The sequence below is a fragment of the Corythoichthys intestinalis genome, chromosome 7, assembly GCF_030265065.1.
Source record: "Corythoichthys intestinalis isolate RoL2023-P3 chromosome 7, ASM3026506v1, whole genome shotgun sequence".
Taxonomy (NCBI): Eukaryota; Metazoa; Chordata; class Actinopteri; order Syngnathiformes; family Syngnathidae; genus Corythoichthys; species Corythoichthys intestinalis.
Window position 1 is genome coordinate 44,608,160 of NC_080401.1, and position 17,153 is coordinate 44,625,312.

Below are 17,153 nucleotides of genomic sequence, written 5' to 3' on the forward strand. Positions count from 1 at the left end.
TATGAGTCGAAACTGTTATGAAACTCGGTTTGAGACAGGTAGATACTTGCATGACTGCTTGGCGAACCAGAAAGGCGAGAAGAGGAAAACGGGGCAAACGTCACATCACACATGGAGTTTCAACGTGGTTACATTTAAATAACTAAACTAACTTTTCAACCCACCCTCCGGATGCTATCAATAACTAATAATTAATTAAGCTAATAGGACAAGCTAAATAGAAAAGCATAAGAAAACTCTACAAGCTAACAGTGAATGAAATCTTGTCAACACTTTCGGCACATTTGTGGAAAGTACTTCACGGTACTTATTAAAAAAAAAAAAAAAAAAAAAAGACTTTTATAATTAGAATTTCAAAAATGAAGAGACATTATGTCATTTCTGTTAACACAATTATGATTATTATTTTATTTTTTTAAAGAGACGAGGCTTGGAAATTCTGACAGGCGAATGAAACTGTCTTACCTGTAACACTTCCGGATACCGTACCGATCCAATATTTCGTCGAACCGCTCACGCCGCGATAAATGTTTACTCAAATGTTGCTCACACTCTGCTTCTGCGGTTTATAAAAAAAAATTAGCCGGGGGTGTAACAGCAAGACAACTTTGCGGTTGATTTAAATCTTCCTTGCTTGTTTGCACAGGTAGAATGGGCGAGTCTGGCCGCCAATATAGGCGTGGCTTTAAAGACATACGGGAGTATTCACAAATTATTATTTTACTTTTTTTTTTTTTTAGTTTTTATTAACTTGATTATTTTTAGAATACATGCAACCTGACTGAGAGTGGTCAATTCTAATGTGGAATTATTTATAAACGTTACCGTCCTCTGGCAAAGACTGAAACTGTAGTGCCACATTATCTCCAGTAGAGGATGCTACAAGCCAACATCAAGTATCAATTTAAGGAAGCCAGAGAAATGACTGCTATTAGTAGTACGGGGGCGCCCTTTAGTGGTAAACAAATCATTGAATTAATTAAATCCAAATTCAATTTAAGTCAAACACAACAGAATGAAACATCAGAATAGAGGATAGGAAGGTTAATGTTAAAAAAAAAAAAAAATCTTCCAAATCTAGTATAGTACATACATTTTTAAGTGCGATGTACTTTAAAGAATAATACATTTAATTCATGAAAAACGTTTCAACATAAAAAAAAAAAAAGATTGCACGTATCTCTTAGTACATTCCATTGTAAATGTCCATTATAATTTGAACACACACACAGACACATAGATATATATCTTTAAATATATACTGTATATTAGGGGTGTCACACTTCAGAAAACTGATGGTAAGGCTCAGATCACGGATCGGATCATTTTTCTGACCCAAAATAAAAATAAATTAATTAATTAATTAATCACAAAATATATATTGCTATACCAACACACATTAATTTTGTATAAATCGATTTGCTAGAATTACAAGTGTTCATTTAAAAAATGATCAAATCTGAAAGTAACTTACAATAACAATCATACTCTTTTGGAATAAAGCCAGTTTTTCTTTTTATACAGTGCTGCTCGAAAGTTTGTGAACCCCACAGCGATGGTCAGATTTTTTGTAAAAAAAACTAAAATAACCTTATTAAATGTTAAGTTATACCCAAATCCACAATACTGACATTCCAAATAATGGACTGAAACAAAAGAAATAGTTATATTGTCATTCTTTATTTAACAAAAGTGGTTGATTTAAGAAAAACTCAGATATCATGTGTGCAAAAGTATGTGAACCCCTTCAGTTAATAGGATATTGCGCCTCCTTTTGCAGAGATTACCTCAACCAAACGGTTTCTGTAGTGACTAATCAGCCTCTCACATCTACTTTGGGGGATTTTTGCCCATTCTTCCTTGCAGAACGCAGTCAGTTGAGAGAGGTTTGATGGGCGTCTGGCATGAACTGCTCGCTTCAGGTCCCGCCACAGCATTTCAATGGGATTTAGGTCAGGACTTTGACTGGGCCAGTCCAGACCACGAATCTTCTTCTTTTTCAGCCATTCCTTGGTTGTATTGCTGGAATGCTTTGGATCATTATCATGTTGCATGATCCACCCTCTCCCAAGCTTTAACTTCAAAACAGATGGCGTCAGGTTATGTTCTAGGATTTGACAATATTCCTCAGAATTCATGATTCCCTGGACTATGTGGAGTTGTCCAGGTCCTGAGGATGAAAAGCAAGCCCAGATCTTGACATTCCCACCTCCATGCTTCACTGTTGGGAGAAGGTTCTTTTGGTGGTATGCAGTGTTGACTTTTCGCCAGACATGGCGGTTTTGGTTGTGACCAAACAGTTCAATTTTGCACCTACATCAGTTGATGAAAACTCTTTTTAATTTAGTCTCGACAACACAACTGTTAAAAAAAAAAAAAAAAAAACTACTGAATTGATTGATTAGGAAATCAGGTTGAAATAATAGAAAATTCCAAAATGTTGAGGGGGTTCACAAACTTTTGAGCAGCACTGTATATATATATATATATATATATATATACAGTATGCAGCCATGGACAAAATTATTGGCACCCCTGGAATTTTTTCCAGAAAATACAGTTTCTTCCAGACATTAACACAATTACAAATGTTTTCAGTTGAAATGTGTTTATGAAATCTCCAGTGCTTTGTCTCCAACCATTTCTTGGAACTATTTGAGGCGTTTTGGGTCGTTGTCCTGTTGGATCACCCATGACCTCTGACGCAGACCCAGTTTTCTGACACTACATGCTACATTGTACTACATCCTGACAAAATGTAACCCTTACTTTTCGAGGCTATGAGTTGATCTGGCTACAGTTTCTTTGTATAGATTATATTTACTCCGTCTTCTCTACTATAATGAGGACCAACACGGTAGGACAGTATAACCCAGAAACGTCAACGGCGCTACAACGTGGCCGCTGCGAGAACGCAGTGAAACGCAGGCGTTAAAGTCAATCAGCCAATGCACACCAGTCGCAGTGCAGCCGCGTGTTACACGCGTCCCAGAAGCGGCTCAACACGACGCACGCGAAATAACGGCAGAGTTTATTATTTGACGCGAGATGCGACCCTCCTGTGTCATTACTACTACTGGTAGCTAGGATCGGGCAGACCGGAAGTCACTCGGGTAAAAATACGGTGGATCCGGTCGATTTTCAAACTAATATGCAATCGTAACCCACTTTTTGAGTCCATCAGATCTCTTGAGTGGTAGATCGGGGCACAGTTGACTTGTCTTTGTTGATTTATTGCTGTCTTCTTTGCTATCATAATAACCAACACGGCCCCGTGTTCAATTCAAAACCCTCCTACCACGACAAAACAAGTAGGAACTAATATTCACATATGAACTAAAGTTATACAACATAAAATATACAATATAAATGAATACTACATCACATTTATAAAATACAGTGCCTTGCAAAAGTATTCGGCCCCCTTGAATCTTGCAACCTTTCGCCACATTTCAGGCTTCAAACATAAAGATATAACATTTTAATTTTTTGTCAAGAATCAACAACAAGTGGGACACAATCGTGAAGTGGAACAACATTTATTGGATAATTTAAACTTTTTTAACAAATAAAAAACTGAAAAGTGGGGCGTGCAATATTATTCGGCCCTTTTACTTTCAGTGCAGCAAACTCACTCCAGAAGTTCAGTGAGGATCTCTGAATGATCCAATGTTGTCCTAAATGACCGATGATGATAAATAGAATCCACCTGTGTGTAATCGAGTCTCCGTATAAATGCACCTGCTCTGTGATAGTCTCAGGGTTCTGTTTAAAGTGCAGAGAGCATTATGAAAACCAAGGAACACACCCGGCAGGTCCGAAATACTGTTGTGGAGAAGTTTAAAGCCGGATTTGGATACAAAAAGATTTCCCAAGCTTTAAACATCTCAAGGAGCGCCGTGCAAGCCACCATATTGAAATGGAAGGAGCATCAGACCACTGCAAATCTACCAAGACCCGGCCGTCCTTCCAAACTTTCTTCTCAAACAAGGAGAAAACTGATCAGAGATGCAGCCAAGAGGCCCATGATCACTCTGGATGAACTGCAGAGATCTACAGCTGAGGTGGGAGAGTCTGTCCATAGGACAACAATCAGTCGTACACTGCACAAATCTGGCCTTTATGGAAGAGTGGCAAGAAGAAAGCCATTTCTCAAAGATATCCATAAAAAGTCTCGTTTAAAGTTTGCCACAAGCCACCTGGGAGACACACCAAACATGTGGAAGAAGGTGCTCTGGTCAGATGAAACCAAAATTGAACTTTTTGGCCACAATGCAAAACGATATGTTTGGTGTAAAAGCAACACAGCTCATCACCCTGAACACACCATCCCCACTGTCAAACATGGTGGTGGCAGCATCATGGTTTGGGCCTGCTTTTCTTCAGCAGGGACAGGGAAGATGGTTAAAATTGACGGGAAGATGGATGCAGCCAAATACAGGAACATTCTGGAAGAAAACCTGTTGGTATCTGCACAAGACCTGAGACTGGGACGGAGATTTATCTTCCAACAGGACAATGATCCAAAACATAAAGCAAAATCTACAATGGAATGGTTAAAAAATAAACGTATCCAGGTGTTAGAATGACCAAGTCAAAGTCCAGACCTGAATCCAATCGAGAATCTGTGGAAAGAGCTGAAGACTGCTGTTCACAAACACTCTCCATCCAATCTCACTGAGCTCGAGCTGTTTTGCAAGGAAGAATGGGCAAGAATGTCAGTCTCTCGATGTGCAAAACTGATAGAAACATACCCCAAGCGACTTGCAGCCGTAATTGGCGCAAAGGGTGGCGCTACAAAGTATTAACGCAAGGGGGCCGAATAATATTGCACACCCCGCTTTTCAGTTTTTTTGTTAAAAAAGTTTAAATTATCCAATAAATTTTGTTCCACTTCACGATTGTGTCCCACTTGTTGTTGATTCTTGACAAAAAATTAAAATTTTATATCTTTATGTTTGAAGCCTGAAATGTGGCGAACGTTGCAAGGTTCAAGGGGGCCGAATACTTTTGCAAGGCACTGTATAAACACATAACAAAATAAATAATAGCCCATTTAAATAAAATAAATTGAAATGAGCTAAAACACCTGTAATCAAATAAGAATAATACACAGATCCTGCTTGCACAATTAAATTGATTAATTTCTGTGTGGCGCTTTAACTTGAGAAAATCCACCAATAAAGCTTTTGAAAACCGTTCATAAGGGGAAAAAATGATTCATTGAGGCGTTTCATTTGTAAAATACATGTTAAAATCTTTGTAATTGGGAATTGGGATTGCTTTTCTCCTTAGCACAAGACTTCTTTTTTCTTCTTTCTTTCAGAAAGAAAGCTGACCAATACGCAGGGTCTGAAAGGCAAATTGTTTTTGGATTATCTTTAAATACCCGCTACTTTTTGAGCAGAATTCTAGCTTTGTATAGGCTAATGTTCCTATTTTTGAAAGCACAAAGGTGTGTAATGAACAACTAGCACATTTATATTTTGCATTTTGTTTTCTTACTGTTCCGAAAACGAACCGGACCGTGACCTCAAAACCGAGGTACGTACCGAACCGAGATTTTTGTGTACCGTTACACCCCAAATTATTAGTCAACTCATCATTTTATTTATCGCATGTCGGGGAAGATGATATGTGTGTTTTAAGCAAATGAAGAGAAGACACTGACTTTCAGCAATCCAAGTTTTTATTTGTTTACAAAGATTGCAATTCCATATAGTCCTTCCTTTAATGAGTAGAAAACCACTTTTTTTGTTGTGTGTGTGTGTTTTTTTTTTTAAAAAGAATTAGTCGAAAGGCACAAATTTTACAATATATACATTTGGATCTAAATTATAAATATATAGAAAACAAAAGCAAAAACCCAGAATAAAAGTGCTGAACACAGTTTCTCTTTTTTTTTCTCGTTTTTTTACAGAAAAAATAGACTTTGTTTAAAAATACATACAATCAGTAGCATGTTTTTGTGTAATTTTTTGTTGTTGTTAGCAATAAATTATTCGAGTGATTTATAGAATATGCAAACAGTGGAGAAACATGGAAAGGATGGTTACAGTATATAAATCCATCAAACAAAGACCAGATGAAACACAACACGCCAAAAATCTGGACAAAGAGGGACAGTCAGGTGATGATGCTGTTCTTAGTGCAACGAGACAACCACTGGATGAAATCATGCAAAAACAAACAAACAAAATGAGCGCCCAAAACAAGTCCAGTTGCATTTTTGCGTTAACTATTTTTGTTAATAGAGCCAATTCATGTAATTCTTTTTAATCCCAAGTTAATGTACAGTAGACGTTAGTGTTGTGGTCGTATAAGACATATTTTAACCAAGTAATAAGGGGAAACTAGAAAACTTTCTTACGGAATGTTGATGCTTTGGAATATTTGTAAATCACGTATTTAACCCTCCTGTTATCTTGTGGAAAGAAATCTAGGGGAAAAAAATCACGTGAAAATGGTGTGAAATAATAAATGTTAAAATGGCAACAACAACAAAAATCACTCATTCACTGCCATTGATGGCGATAACCGTCCAATCCATTTGAACTAGCTTTATCGCCGTCAATAGATGTTAATGAATTCAATGAAAACAATGACGACACGCTGGCCAAAGAAAGCATGAACATGCCCCATCCCAAAACAGGCTGTGAGAAAACCCGTTGTTGCCTCGTGTTTTATAAATTGAATACATACTTGACAAACGTGAATAAAATAGCAGAAAGCTTCCCCAACCCTGAACCATAAACACGAGAAGACCAAAACACAAGTACAAACACGTTGGTTTCAGCACTCCTAGCAAGGGGAAATATTTCTCATGAACTCCTCACCCGTCCACTATCTTTATTTATTGATTTGTATCTTCCTGAGATTGTTGAATGGTAACTTTAGGACAACAAAACACTTTGGTATCTCTCTGGGAAAAACAACAACAACAACTCCGTGAAGGACAATGAGCAGAAAACAATCCGGACGCGAGACAGTGCAAACATATTTGGTGGCAGATTTCAAGAGAATTTGTCTTTCCTGACCAAACGTTTTGTATTTTCTTCAAGAACACAGATAACATCCCTTAAATAGAAACGATGATATTCTTATCGCTACGATATGAAGATGGTATTCATGGAAATTACGCCCGGTGAGTAAACGATACCTTGTTTTTATTGCTTCGATCGAGCGCGATACACGCGGGACAACGTTCAAAAACACGCTGATTACCAGGAAAGGACACGGAGATGATGCAAAAACGTTTCCCGTAGGTTTGGACATGGAGCTCATGGCTTTTGTATGGGTTTGAATGAGTTAGTAATAATGAAACGTTGAATTTACTCAAGCTAACAAAACATGATTAGTCACGCTTATTTTTTGCACTGCAGGCAAAAGCTGCCGTTTTGTCTCAAAATACTGACTACATCTGTGACAGTAGTTTTTTCATGTTTATTCGCCCATCTTTTCTGGCAATCTATTACAGTGATCCCTCGTTTTTCGCGGTTAATGGGGACCAGAACCCGCCGCAATAAGTGGAAAAAATGCCAAGTAGGCCCCCCAAATTTTTTGTGTGTTCAATGTATTTATTCAGATTTTGCATTGGAAAATATACGATGTTTTTTTAATCTTTTTCCTCCCAAAATATATGTTTTTAAAAATTATGTACATATGGCAGAAAACACAGACAAGGCTGAAAAATCAGCTTCTGGTCTTGCACCCCTCTTTAAAATAAACTGCTGTATTTTAAGCCAAAAGAACTGTTGTGTTTGAAAGAACAATATGTCTATATTCATGGCGTATTAAGCCCCCGAACTATTTTTAATTTGTCCGTGTTACCCTGGAGACCCCCGTTTACAGACACTGCGCAACTGCTTTTGTTTCAACCAAGCTATAAAAAGAAAGTAAATAATTATATTATTCGAAATGTCTATTATTTTTAGCTAAGAATGATTAATTAATGTCTAATATTTAGCAAAAAAATAAAATAAAATAAAAAATAAAATAAAATTCTTCACTCGCATATTTTAAACTTTTAAACAAATTACGTCACAGTGAAAAAAACATAGTGTCTGTAACTAGGTCACGGATATCTACCTGGTATATATTTTTTTTGTTACTGTTGCATTTTCCCCGACATTTTAGATGATAATCGATCTAAACAAAGAAAAAAAAAAAGGGTAAATATTTGAAAAAGACCATCTCGACCACTCTTTGATGTCTTCGATTTCTGCATTGCGACCCTTACTATATTACCGTGTTTCACCCATAAAATCCCCAAAAAGTCTGACTGTGGCCATTCACAGCTGTGTCTTAACACACGGTGAGACATGGCACACGGAGTTGTTGGATCGAAACTAGGTGAGTACGTGATAATATCTCGTTAAAATCATGGTGTCTTTAATGAGGCTCTCTCATGCTCTCACCTCGAGTTAGGGTTTAGTTTTTTTTGTTTTTTTTTTAAATGCACTGCTGTTCAAAATTTTTCTTCCACTAGAAAATTGAGCTTTTAAGCTTTCCAATGACTTATCACACATGCATATAGAACAATTTTGAAATTTGGCCAAAATTGGGGGTCTCAGACCGGAACTTCCAAGTCACCTGAGTGGTTTCCACCATATATATATATTTTAACAAATGGTTTTTAAGCAATTCAAATGTAATATGATAAGTTTTAAACATTTTAGTGTCCCACCGAATTATTTTTAAACAAGAATAAAGCAGAAAAATGCTTGGCTTTATTAAATGCTTCATTGAGTGAGTCCACTTAAATCCGCTCAGCTGCTCACTTACACACAATGAGTTGCCGCAGCAACTGTTTAACAAGTTAAACAATGATTGACGCATGCAGCGCTTTGATCTTGCCAGAGAACCGAACTTCAAACATTAAACATCCGTTAATCATCGTTTACCTTAAGAAGCAACTCCAGTGCACTCACTGCCAGACCAACAAAGAGCAAGGAGAGGGAGGGAGAGTGAGACTACGCAATCAGCTCGGGAGAGCTCATCTGTATTTTTTTTTTTAATTGAAAAAAATCTGCGATAGACTCAGGGCGCGAAGTTTGAAGCGCCAAGTAGCGAGGGATCACTGTATATGAATTAATTCGATTTTTTTACTTTGAAAGATTAATAATAAGTTTTTGCTACGCAGGAAATCTAGCAAATAAGGATGTCAGGTTTTTAATTAAAAAATAAAGTAAAAAAAACTTAAGGGCTAAAAAGTAATAAAATAATCCAGAAATACAATGGCATTACAAAAAGAAACAAAAATATATACGTTTTATACTTTGCAACACAGCACTGTAACATATTTGGAACTTAAAAACATAAAAAAAACCCCAATTTTTTTCGGTATTGGATCAGGACTCGGTATCGGCAGATTCTCAAAATCAGGTGACTAACTTGGGTGCAAAAATATGCGAACTACTTTGTGTTTGTGGGCTGACAGCACAAATGGGGGAGAGAAAAATACTATATTTAAAACAGAGTTCGACCATTTAAAAAAAAACAAACTTGTTTTGAGTTTTCTGTCTTGTTCTTTTTGTCTCCATAATAAACTTTGGGGGTTGGGGGTTAGGGATTGTGAATCGAATATTTGGTGAAAAAAAAAATCTAAGATTTGATTTTTCGGCCGTATCCCCCAGCCCTAATGTCAACTGGGCAATGTTCCAACCTTGGTGGTAACAGTATAATGGTAATAAGAGGTCGGCTGTAGCCTACGTGAGTGAATTTTTAAATATTATCGTATTTTCCGGACTATAAGTTGCACTTTTTTATCATGTTGTATTTTTTTAGCCTATAGTTATTTATATAACAGAAAATAGTTAGCTTGTTGTTCATTTTATATTGTAAAATGTTTGTTCTTGGGCTTTGATAAATAAAATAACTCGCACAAATGAGACTTTTACTCCAGTGCGACTTATCCATATAGAGTGGTACCTCGACATAGGAACGCATCGACATTCGATCATTTCGGCATCCGCTCTAATTATTTGTCTCAACATGTGACGACATGCTCAAAACACTGCGATTTACAAGAGTGTCTCAATTTCATTGTTTTCCCCGCAAGACCGCGGATTTTCTTATGAGAGAAACAGAGCTGGAGCCAAACAACAAGAAAAAATAAGCCGATAAAAGGATTTTGATCAGGCATATGTGTGGGCAACTGTGGCTGCCGCTGATTGACGGTAGGACCCCGGAAGGACCCTGCACCAGCCTGAAGGCAGGCTGCTTGAAAAGCTTGAAGCCTTCTTGTTTTGTAAATATTGTTAGATTTTTTTGTATCTTGCATAAGAGAAAATGTAATGTTGCTTTAGCCTTTTAAGGTGTTCATATTTAGGATGTATTTGTTTTGCTATGTGTAATTGTTATTTGTAATTGTACCTGCAGTATTTATTAAGGATTGAGCTTAAGTTTTTGGGCTGTGGAACAAATTAATCGAATTATAATGTATTCTTATGGGGAAATCCGTCTCGACATAAAAACCAGGTCCTGGAACGAATTAAATTCCTATGTCGAGGTACCACTGTAATAGCGTTTTTTTTTTCTTTGCTAGTGCGACTTATACTCCGAAAAATTCTGGATCTTTTGGAACAGCAAATTTTGTGGGATGTCTTTGTGTTGGGGAAAAAAAGTGGCAAGTGTCTTTTAGGCAAATGCGGCTGTAATAGTACTTAAAAAAAAAGGAAAAAAAAGAAATTGTGGTTCTACTGAAGAAAAAAAAAATTAAGTTTATTTTTTAAAATGTCAAGTGGTTGCACGAAATAATTTAAAAATGAAACATCATTTTATGATATTGAATGAAAAAACTGAATGTCAACAAAACAAATGTAGTTTCATCTTGATGTAAAAATTACCGTATGTAAAGTCACTTTTTTTTCCTCTACTGTATGCCCAAAATTTAATTGCCAGGATGGACACGGGTGTTAAGTTAAATTCTAAAAACAGCTGTTTTACCACAGAAGGATATTGTTAACGCTGGGTTGCTGTGTTAAATTTCACGCGGTTAGGTATATAACTCACTGAGGCAGAGTTTTGTGTCAAAAGGTGGAAAAATGTTGAGACTTAGATGCGGGGAAGGGAGGTTTTTCTTTCTCATTAAAATCATATTTCAATGCCATTGAATGCAACAGACCTCCATTTCATTTGAACTTTAAATGGAATGGACCAGTGTTGTTTTTGACAGTCCTTTTATTTTTTGACCTTTGGATGAAAATACTTCTCTTAGTCATATTTTATTTGTCTCAAAAAAAATTTGTTTTCCTCTACTGTAATTTTCGGACTATAAGCCGCTACTTTTTTCCTTAATTTTGAATCCTGCGGCTTATAGCCCAGTGCGGTTTATTTGTTGATTTATTTGGGTTAATTGGTAAAACTTTATTTGACAGCAGTGTCATAAGACCTTTATAATTATGACATGACACTATCATGGGCATTACTAAATGCTTATGACAGCTGTCACTAAGTGTCATCCGGAAAATGATGTCACTAACTCCATTTATGTCAAGCTCAGGTCTTTCACATCCATTTAAGAGTGAGATAATTTGACCAAATGCCATATGTTATAAGCATTCAATAACACTCTTAACAGTGTCATGTCATGATTATGATTGTCTTATGGCACTAATGTCAAATAAAGTGTTACCAAATACCATAAATAGCCATTAATGAAACAACTGGAACAGTAACTGAAGAAATAATTTGCACAGAACATGAATTTTGATTGTTATTTACATCTGTAGCACTCCACTGCATGCCAGGAAGAATGCTGGACGACAACAGTGTTGACAGCAGGACGTTGACTGTCAAACAATGAAGCTTTGCAGCCAAGTGGTTCAAAGCTTCACGGTGGTTCATTTGGTCTTATGACAGTCGTATGATGCCACTGTCAAATTAAGTTATACCGCTTAATATCTTTTGGTATGAATATCCCATAATAAAGTGAGGACAGCTACGGCTTATAGTCCAGTGCGGCTTATCTATGAACAAATGCCATTTTCATGTCAAATTTGGTGGTTGGCTGCTTATAGTCAGGTGCGCCTTATAGTGTGAAAATTACGGTAATTTTTGTCAACGAAACCTCTCAAAAATGTTCGTATCATTTTAGTCGACAAGATGACAAGTCAGCCAATTTTCGTCTCGTTTTAGTCCGTCAATTTTATTTTAGCTTCTGTAAAATTTAGGGCTGTCAAAATTATCGCGTTAACGGGCGGTAATTTATTTAATTAATCACGTTAAAATATTTGACGCAATTAATGCACATGCCCCGCTCAAACAGATTAAAATGACAGCACAGTGCAATGTCCACTTGTTACTTGTGTTTTTTGGAGTTTTGTCACCCTCTGCTGGTGCTTGGGTGCGACTGATTTTATGGGCTTCAGCACCCATGAGCATTGTGTAATTATTGACATCAACAATGGCGGGCTACGAGTTTATTTTTTGATTGAAAATTTTACAAATTTTATTAAAACGAAAACATTAAGAGGGGTTTTAATATAAACTTTCTTTAACTTGTACTAACATTCATCTTTTAAGAACTACAAGTCTTTCTATCCATGGATCGCTTTAACAGAATGTTAATAATGTTAATGCCATCTTGTTGTTCCATTCCAAAAATAATTTACAGAAAAATATGGCATATTTTATAGATGGTTTGAATTGCGATTAATTACGATTAATTATTTTTTAAGCTGTAATTAACCCGATTAAAAATTTTAATCGCTTGACAGCCATAGTCAAATTATGACATTTACAAGAATTCACAACCGGACTGAGCTTCCCTCTAAGTAAGTCGCCGCCTAAAACTGGACAAAATTTGTCCGAGATTTCATCAATGAAATCTAGACAAAGGCAAACATGTTTTGAAATGACTAAAATATAAGTATTTTCATCCATAAGGACTTATTAAAAGGGCTGCCATAAACAACACTGAAATGGACGTCTATTGCAGTCTTTTGGCAGCCGAGTTAAATAAAGTCTACATTTCAAGTGTGAAAAAGTACAACGTAAATGACTTTTCTATATACTCAATGACCCAAACCGACCGATTTCCACACACACACACACACGTGCGCACACATTAAATTAAACAACAAGACCAGAAGCACTTGAGACTTTTCCTGAGAAATGTCAAATCAAATCATTACCAGGAGTCAAATCTCTCTGTGTTATCGTCAGTTCATAAACAATAAACGTGTTAATATTTTTGGATACCTTCTGCTCATGACGCTTGTTGGTGTTGTTGCACGCACGCACACATACGCACTCACAGAGTCGAGGCTTCACGGAGGCCTCACCTTGGAACCCGCCACCAGCATAGTGTAACACGAAGGGACGAAAAAGTTTAAATACAAATATACCATATTTAAATTAAAATACAAATCTATACATTAGGCTACATGGATTTTTTTTGTTTTTCTTTTTAAAGACTGCATTAATAGATTTCTCCGAAAGGCACTGTTTGCAGACTGCTGCTTTCCTTCTCCTGTTCTTCCTCGACCACCAATGAAAGACGAAAAAGGGAGCGTGTCACCCGGGGGCGGGACTAAACGGACAAAAACGAGGCATTTCACGGTTTTGTCAGCTTTGATTTTTTTCCTCTTGTATATTCCAGTTTTTTGCCATCTAGCGCCTCAAAACAAAATAAAAGATTCCAGCGTCGAATCCTTTAAAGGATATTTTTTTCCGTTTGTTTCGACAGCTCAAGAAGAGTTCGTAAAGTCAAGTTTGCGTTACAGCTGCCGTGGAGGACGCACCAGGGGGTGTGGGAATCCCATACTACGGGTGCTTAAAGAGAGGACTGTGAGCAGGATAGGCAGTGATGTAGACTAGAAGATCCCGAACAGCAGCGGACGACGCGTGCTAAGAATGAGAAAGGACGTTAAAGCGTCAGTCTTGCTGGCGGTAGTGAATGACGGATTTGCGGTCAGGACCCGGCCCTTGCAGCATGCTGTTCAGCGCCTCGCGTGCGTCCAGAGCGCCCGAGCCGCAGTGGCCGTTGGGTAAGGTGAGCGAGTCCGACTGGGGGAGGAGATAGTTTCCGAAGCGAGCCGGGGCGAACTGCGACGAAGACGACGGGGCGTTGGAAAAAAGCGAAGTCTGGATTAGGGAGGACACGGATGATGAGGAGGAAGGGCTCGGTTTCTGTGCGGCGGGCAACTGCGGCGAAAGCGGCAGGTCGAATAAATCTAGGAAATCTTGGTGGTTGTGATTCTGAGGCGGCGGGAGCTGAGCGGTCGTCTGCGAAATGAGCGACTCTAAGTTGAAATCGTCGGCGAACGCTACGCCGCGTCCGCTCAGACCGCCCTCGGTGCTGTCCGGGGAGGGTGACGGCGAGCTGACGGTTAGGTCCAGAATCTCATCCTGGGCCTTTTGGGAAGTTACGCGTGGAGTCTGGTGGAGGGGGACGGGCTGCGGGAAGGAGGATAAGAAGGACTGCGGGTAGTACTGGGAGAAGTTGGCGCCGTGGATGACTGCATTGCGCGCTGCGGGCTGTTTAGAGGCGGCTGACTTGCAGGGCCAGCCGCTCGGTGTCACTTGGGACCCGCTTGTCCTCGGTAAAGGAAGCAGGCCCTGACTCTGAGGGTGCTGCTGCTGCTGCTGTAACACAGCCTGCATCCTCTGTAACTGAGAGATGCCCCCTACCTGTGTCTTTTGGAGCGGGTTCAGTTTCTGTTTGAAGAGCTGGCTGTGGAGCAGCGACTGAGCCAGAGACTGGTTGGGCATGGCTTTCTGGCTGAACAAATTAGCCAGCAGATGCTTGTTGTCCTGCTCCATTTTACGCATGCGCTCCTCGGCCAGACGCTGCTCCAAGGCCTGCTTCTCGCGCTCCTTGCGCCGTCGCTTCACCTCGTTGTCCATTTGCAGGAGCTCGTCGCGCACCCGGGCCACGCAGTTCTCGGGGATCTTGATGCCTGAAAAAAGTGAGGCCTCGGTTATGTTAAACGCATTTGGAGTTTGAGTGAACTATGGGTGCATCTAGGTCTGTCGCGATAACAAATTTTAGTAGGCGATATATTGTCTCATAAATTATTGCGATATGCAATATTATTGCCCGTTTTTTTTTTTTTTTAACCTATTCAGCCACAAATATATTGAGAATACATCCTAATTAATCACCTATTGAAATGCAATAAATTGTTATTCTGAAATAAAACACAAACTATATTAAAAATTATAAATATAAAAAAAAAACACCATGCATAATGAGTTCTTTTAAAGTTAGTTAGGTGCAGAATATGAAATATGTGAGAAAACCACTGTCATTTTTGTTGTCTGCCAATTACAGCCCATTAAAAGTGTTAATTTGCTCCAAAATGACACATCTTGTCCTGCAAAGTGTGCATGCAACAAATTTGAAGCCAAATCATTTATAACATCATATCATTGTAGAACTGAAACGAATACTCGAGCAACTCGAGTAACTCGAGTTTAAAAACTGATCCGAGTAATTTTATTCACCTGGAGGAATCGTTTAATTTTGCCAGCCCTAAGCATCACGTTTTGCCCGGACTACTTTTATTGCGGGACAACGTGCTGATGTCACGAGCATAGAGGAAGAAGCAATGAAAAAAACCTTTTTGCAGACGACAGCCGCTACAAACTACGCCGTCATTGCTAAAAACTAGCCCGCATGATGCGGTGGTAGCAGGTAGGATCTGATGCGACTCATAGATATCACATGTATGTTGAACTAGATGCAAAATGACAGAGTCAGCGGTGTTAGTAAACAGCCGCCATCTTAAAGCAGTACACTTCTCAGCGCTAATAAATAAGATTAACATTACTGTCACTCGCTCACGTACGTAACGTTAGCCCTGCAGAGGGCTAGGTTTCTATTAAGACCACTGTCGATGCGTGGCTAACGTGTCTTACATACAGGCTTTATTTAATCTGTGAAACATAGCGCTGTAGAGTGATGAGGGTGTAAAATGAAAATATGATAAAGCTAACTGTCAATTTTAGCTCAGTAGTCATTGCTGGATAAAACACCAAGTAGCACTGGCCCCTAATGTGCTCCAATACAGCAGGTATCATACTGTAACGCTGACAAAGAGTCAACCGCTTCGTTAGGTTGCAATTATTTCTTTTTTGGGAACTTGTGGAACGACAACAACAACAGGAAGGCACGTCTCTCGCTCTCCCGCACCTCCCTCACCCCCGCACGTCATGCGGTGCATTCAGGAACGCATGCAAATATCCCTGCCATATTATAACCTGATATGTTACAATACATTTATTTTGAACACTGCAAAAACTCAAAATCCTATCAGGACAGTTTAGACTAACTTAAAACTTAACTAGAATTTAAAAATGGCTTGACACAAATGGAAATTCAATTGAAACACGTGGGAAAAACTCCTAACTTTTAAGTGATGTGTGTTATCAAGCGCAATGGCATTTTTAGGTAAGAAATATGTATATTTTTTTATAAGATCTAAACTGACCCACCCCCATACTTCACAGTGGGTATGAGGTGCAAAGCACACGGTCCCAATTGAAGCCTGGGACCGTGTGCTTTGGTCAGATGAGACCAAGATTGAGCTTTTTGGCAACAAACACTCTAAGTGGGTCTAGCATGCCACGAAAGATGCGCATGCTGAAAAGCACCTCATACCCACTGTGAAGTATGAGGGTGGGTCAGTGATGCTGTGGGGCTGTTTCGCTTCCAAAGGCCCTGGGAACCTTGTTAGGGTACATGGCATCATGAATGCTTTGAAATACCCGGACATTTTAAATCAAAATCTGTTGCCCTCTGCCCGAAAGCTGAAGATGGGTCGTCACTGGGTCTTTCAGCAAGACAATGACCCTAAACATATGGCCAAATCTACACAGAAATGGTTCACCACACACAAAATCAAGCTTGTGAAACATTATAGGAGAAGATTAGGTGCTGTTCTGTTGGCAAAAGGGGGTTGTACAAAGTATTAACACCAGGGGTGCTAATAATTGTGACAAACATTATTTGATGTCAAATAATCATTTCTTTATGTGGGATTTTTTTCCCCACTGAAGAAATGCACTTGGATTGAAGGTTGGATTTTTCTCTTTTTTTCCCATTAAGGTCCCATATTATTTGAATAAAAAAAAAAATTAAAAGCTAAAAAACACATCTTAACCAGGGGTGCCAATAATTATGGAGGGCACTGTACCTTCTTGGGACC

The 17,153-nt window shown here is 38.6% G+C and overlaps 2 protein-coding genes across 7 annotated transcripts in view; both read right to left on the minus strand.

Moving 5' to 3' along the window:
- The window catches only part of tjp3 (tight junction protein 3), a 78,516-nt gene extending 77,844 nt beyond the window's left edge, over positions 1–672 (minus strand). Inside the window, exon 1 of one of the 2 annotated variants that reach the window (XM_057841599.1) lies at positions 466–672. Coding sequence is in view for 1 of the 2 variants with exons in the window: in XM_057841597.1 (XP_057697580.1) it covers positions 51–113 (63 nt within the window). In the remaining variant the exon portion in view is untranslated. Of the gene's footprint in view, positions 1–50; positions 134–465 lie in introns of those variants that run through there. The other variant, XM_057841597.1, reaches the window with a different exon arrangement.
- Positions 673–5,671: 4,999 nt separating this feature from the next.
- sbno2b (strawberry notch homolog 2b) overlaps positions 5,672–17,153 on the minus strand; it is a 147,224-nt gene continuing 135,742 nt past the window's right edge. For 4 of the 5 annotated variants that reach the window (XM_057842270.1, XM_057842272.1, XM_057842271.1 and 1 more), the window contains 2 exons: positions 13,923–14,903; positions 5,672–13,851 (listed from right to left, as the gene is read on the minus strand). In XM_057842270.1, coding sequence (XP_057698253.1) covers positions 13,778–13,851; positions 13,923–14,903 — 1,055 coding nt within the window. In that variant the 3' untranslated portion in view covers positions 5,672–13,777. Of the gene's footprint in view, positions 14,904–17,153 lie in introns of all 5 variants that reach the window. The other variant, XM_057842274.1, reaches the window with a different exon arrangement.